Genomic DNA, 5,508 nt, shown 5'->3' on the forward strand with positions numbered 1-5,508 from the left:
ATTATATAAAAAAGAGGAGAAAATATATTTTTACTTTGTTTTTACAACCCTATCAGATTTGAACAGACCTATAGTCTTTATTTTTCTTAAAAAAAAAACGTTTTACAAGAAATCCAACAGTATGAATGAACCAAACCTCTTTATTATTCATCTGTTTTGTATGAGCATCTTTACAAATCACACTTGTAAGTTGCTTTGTTTTAGCCTCACTCAAGCTAGTTGGCACGCATTGTGAATTTGGATTGATAGTAGCAGACATACCCCAGGGAATGTTCATCCGAAGCCCACAGTGTATAATTTTCGAATGTATAATTGGCCTTTTGGATCTTTCAAAAGAAGAGCTCAGAAGAAGCTCTGCCCTCCGATGGCTTGTTCTTTGTGATGCGGTTTTCCGCAATAAGCCACTGTGTGTAATGCTGTGTAATTGTATCCATGCTGCACTCTCGTAGTTCACACAAGACTGATACCTTGCCTCCTTTCTCCTTTGTATCAATTGGACGGAGTTCACGCTATTGTTGCTGGAAGCTTCTTTTATTTCTATGCACTGTCGATCAACGAAATCTCACGATAGCCTCCCGGTGAAATGCAGTGGCTTTTTGCAGAGGCAGTCTGTTTGGAGAGCAAAGGAGACCCATGATCACCACTTAGTCTAGTCCAAGCTGCTGGAACTGTGGTGGCCCTAATCAATGACTATTGATTTAGTAGATCTGAGGAGATAAAAGAACAGATAGAGACAGATAAAGCTGCCAATGTTTCTTGGGGTGGATCAGTGTGCTTTGCATCTAAGACCGAGGCAAGCAAGACTTCTTTAATGGGACCCATTGTGCCAATTCCTCCTATTCTACCAAGACGACTAAGTGTTTCGGCCATGCCACAATGGTTATAATTCTGATTTTGTTTTTCCTGAGTTTCTTGGATACCAGTGAGCAGAATGTTTTGTCTGGCAGGCTGGCTAGGACACCAAAGGTTCCTTGTGCCACGGGCCAGTCGTGTGACCCAAGGCTGCGCAGAGATGCTGGGGGACGCGGCGGAGTCTACGAGCACCTCGGGGGAGCACCAAGACGCAGGAAGCTGTACTGTGCTACCAAGTATCATCTCCAGATTCACCCAAACGGGAAAATTGACGGGACTCTTGATAAGAACAGTCCGTACAGTAAGTATTAACGTCCATTTAAAAATACAATCCTATTTATGCTTGATTTATTAACTCATTGACATGGAAAATGTATTGTAAATATATATATATAAATGTTTTTTTATTTTTTATTTTGTTTATTTATTGTGAACTAATGTTATCACGTTTATGCAAAATCAAGGCTTGACATTGTTAATTTAGACTTTAGCTTTTAATTAATGTTTGAATATACATTTTTAACTCAAACCTACCTACGCAGACCACAGTTTAGTTGGAATACATTTTAACTAACCAAAAACAAGTTAATTGTATCATATCGCCTATATACGTTTTGAACAACATATAGCCTATATAACATTTTGAACAATTGTGCTAAGAATAAAAATAAAAATAAAAAACACGTTTACACGTCTTATGTTTGGTGCACTACATCAGAAGTGCTATAATGCATAATATTAATTGGGATCATATACTTTTTTTTTCCAAAACAGATGTACAGGAAAATCTTTAGACCGAAGTTATTTTGAAATGCTGTAGCCTGTGTGAAAGTTTGAGCTTTACCAATGTGTTCCAACCACCAATTTGTAAAAACCTTGAAACACAAATGGTCTATATTTTACAGTGTTTTCGAGCAGGTGATGTGTTAAGAATACCATGCTTGTTTTAAGAACAACTGTAAATTGATAAAGTAGAACAATAGCCAACTCCAGTGCTGTCACTCCGGTTCACAATCTTTGCTATATTTGCAAGGATTTACCCTAACACGCGTCACTTCCCTTACAAGCTCACTGACAGAATGCACAGATACAATGCTAATTCAAAATGCCATCTGAAAAGCCCGAAGACAACGTTTCTTTTTTTCTTATCATCACAAAAGGGGGCTTTAGATTGTAGCTTTTCTTTTAAGCCTTTCCTATGTTTTGTGGGTACTTTACAAGCTTCTCGACCTTAAAGAAGGGTCTCTACACAGTATATAAAAGGGTTAACTGCTCTATAAAAGAGATGGCCAGTGACCATATGGAAACGTAAATAGACCCTTAAAGTAAACATTCTATTTATTACCAATATAAAGAAATACATAAAGGTTTGGTTTAAAATAAGTTCGCTCCTTTAACTGGGACCACGCCAAAGGATATAGTTTTAGGTTCTATGAAGTGTCTCCTTCCAACAGACACCCCCTTCAACGTTTCCTTCTAGTGGGTCTTTTGATTCTTTGGAACACGTGCGAACCAAAAACCTCAGACGCTGAAGGAAGGCGAGTTTGGATAACTTTATGGTTGACTATAGGACCAAATGCTATTCTGCACATGTGCCCCTAAAATATTATAGTTTATGCAAATATATCATGCCTATACTTAGTTGTAGTAAATTATTAAAAATACTGTTTGTAACGTAAGCATTCATTTTAACAAGACTATACATGTGGCTGAATAAGAGATGCTTCAAACATAGACATTCAGGATGTAAAGGATTACCAGATTTAGCTAAATGTCATCGTTTAGGAACAAGAATACAAATGTCAGGCATTAGGAAGGGATTGAAACTTTTTCCAGGATTAACTGGACCTCTAGTTCAATGTCATTCAGCTTTTCCTTGGACTGATGTTAAATCTCATTGACCTCTGCGAGGCATTAATCCGTCTCTTATTTCGAGGTCTCAATAAATTGTCAGGGGCTGGAAACTTTGTTAAAGTCACAGAGTGAATTCTCTTAATCTCTGCCTTTTTTTTCTTTCATACGAGGCTTCTGACATAATTGCTGCTGTAGTTAGTCTGTGGACTATTCCAGTGAAAGCGCTACATGGGCGAATATGATTGCCTACTGTAGTAGTGAGCTGCACACAAATACTAGTATATTTTACTATTATACGCGTTCACAAAATGTGCTAAAATGACTGCTATGATATATTAGCATTATAAAACTAGAAGTATATGGTACAGTATTAAATAATGTATTCATCGTTTCTTTCCAGGTATATTAGAGATCACAGCTGTTGATGTGGGAGTGGTGGCTATGAAGGGGCTGTTTTCGGGCAGATATCTTGCCATGAACAAAAGAGGACGCCTTTATGCTTCGGTAAGTTACATCACATTTTACAGTCTAAGATAAAAGCCTTGGGCAACTTCAAATACTAGGAAGCTATTTGTTTTCCTTTGGTGCCTCTCGTGTAGCGCATATATCCCACATAATGAGGACGCCAAATTATACCAAATTACAAAGATGTTAATGTATTGCCCCTTTGATTTAATTGTACATTTTTCATCAGCTAGTATAAATATTGAAATGTTTAGTTGTATTTTTCTCGGCTTACTTACATACTGGACTACTGAGTAAATGTTTCTAAGGAATGGCATGAAAAATAAATACATTGTAAAACATACAGCAATGACCTGACGTTGCACAAGTGAGGCAGTATTTGTAAACACAGGATAGACAGCTACCCACAAAAGCGACAGTTACACGTGTTTTAAATGCTGTGATATCGATCTGTTACGATATAAATAACGTATAGGATAAACTGCAGATTGCTATTTAGGTAAACGATTCCCAAACATCAAATCACAATCTAAAATGTTATAGGCTACCATGGGTTTCTACTGCAAGTGCCTTTTTTTGTTTTGCTTTCTAATATTTAAGGAAGCCCATTCTTCATTCGTTTTTTTCTTATCTCCCACAGGACGCGTATAGCGAAGAATGCGAGTTTGTCGAAAGAATTCACGAACTGGGTTACAACACTTACGCTTCACGCCCATACCGGACTGTGCCAAACGCGGCGTCTGCGGTAAAACGACGAGCCAGTGCTGAAAGACTATGGTACATGTCTATTAACGGCAAAGGGCGACCAAGGAGAGGTTTCAAAACACGTAGAACACAAAAGTCCTCTCTGTTTCTACCCAGAGTACTGGACAATAAGGACCACGACATGTTACGGTTATTCCACACAAACGCCAAACATAGGGAAAGCATTCTGAAAACTTCAAACAAGAACGGAAGGAGCAGACGTGGGCATTAAATCACTCTTTTCTTGTTGAAGACCTTTAAGAAGCTATAGACTGATATTACAGAACTACGTTAATGTGACCAAAATCAACACTGCTGGATTTGTCTAATTTTTATTATATCAAATGCATTTATTTGTAGAATTATTTTTTTAGCATTACTAAATAATTAATGTGTGTGTGTGTGTGTGTGTGTGTGTGTGTGTGTGTGTGTGTGTGTGTGTGTATATATATATATATGTAAATTAGTTTCTATATTGCTGTTATGTCAATGATGAACATTTTCATCTGTGTGTACAGATATTATAGATGTCTTTTTTTAGAGCCATGTAAGACCTTCTTATGCTATGTTAAAGTTTAGAAAAATATCCATCAAGAAGAATATAGAGTAAATAGGGAAGCTCTTTTTCTTAAAAAAAAAAAAAATAATAATAATTGCTGAGCAATTCCAGAGTTGTTACTTATAATGCGATAGCCTACTGCCTACTGTCTTTACTGTCAAACGGCACCAGTCACTTCCCAGTTTATTCAGAGCGGGACTGAAAATCTTTTTTTCATTCTCAAACGCAACGAGTTAATCAATACATTAGTATTTCACCACATTAATGTAATGGTACACTTTCAAAAATACCGTATTTTTTCGGTAAATTTATCTTAATATTGACCTAATAACTGTATTTGTAGATTAATTCTAGTGTATATTTCCGTATTATTAAAAGCATTTTTTTAAAGTAATTTTACTGAAAAGAAACGGTCAATATTAAGATAAATGTACGGTATTTTTACAGTGTATGTTGTCTTTATATTCTAGGTATCATATGTCACTAAGCTTATCAAGTGCCTAAAGACCGAAGAGTTACGAAATGTCAGTGTTCTTAGAGTTTATGAAGTGTCTCAGAGTTTATAGTAGGTATTTAACATTTGACAAATACCTGTAAAACCTGTGCATTTTCAGAAACAAAGTGTACCATGCCTTGGTTTATCAAATTATATTGGTACATTTTGAGGTTTCCAAAAATATATCAATACAGTACAAATGTATTAAATACAGGGACATTATAATCTGTGGATTTTACACTAAAATGTAAAACAGGGTTTGATAATTCAGTAACTATCTCCAATAAACGCAATCCCAATGTATACAGTGTCTTCTTATTCGGCCCATTACACAGTTAAATAAAACTAGGACTGTTTCTGTATCCATGGTTAAACAATGGTTTTTGCAGTGTTCTCGCAATTCAAAATTAAGCATTTCTCTTGAGACCATTAGCGAATGTTCTTTGTTACTGTACACTGTTTCAGATGACATCACCCTTTATGTGGGTGGGGTTACACTTAGGAATGTTTGTTTTTCTTACAAACATAAAAAGTTAAG

General features: G+C 36.2%; 1 protein-coding gene across 1 annotated transcript; it reads left to right on the plus strand.

The window, feature by feature from the left end:
- Positions 1-371: 371 nt before the first annotated feature.
- Positions 372-5,261, plus strand: fgf3 (fibroblast growth factor 3). The gene is made up of 3 exons (XM_034053466.2): positions 372-1,153; positions 3,107-3,210; positions 3,812-5,261. The coding sequence occupies exons 1-3, from the start codon at positions 877-879 to the stop codon at positions 4,145-4,147; spliced, it is 717 nt and encodes a 238-aa protein (XP_033909357.1). The 5' UTR covers positions 372-876; the 3' UTR covers positions 4,148-5,261.
- The last annotated feature ends 247 nt before the right edge of the window (positions 5,262-5,508 follow it).

The sequence above is a fragment of the Acipenser ruthenus genome, chromosome 27, assembly GCF_902713425.1.
Source record: "Acipenser ruthenus chromosome 27, fAciRut3.2 maternal haplotype, whole genome shotgun sequence".
Classification (NCBI taxonomy): Eukaryota; Metazoa; Chordata; class Actinopteri; order Acipenseriformes; family Acipenseridae; genus Acipenser; species Acipenser ruthenus.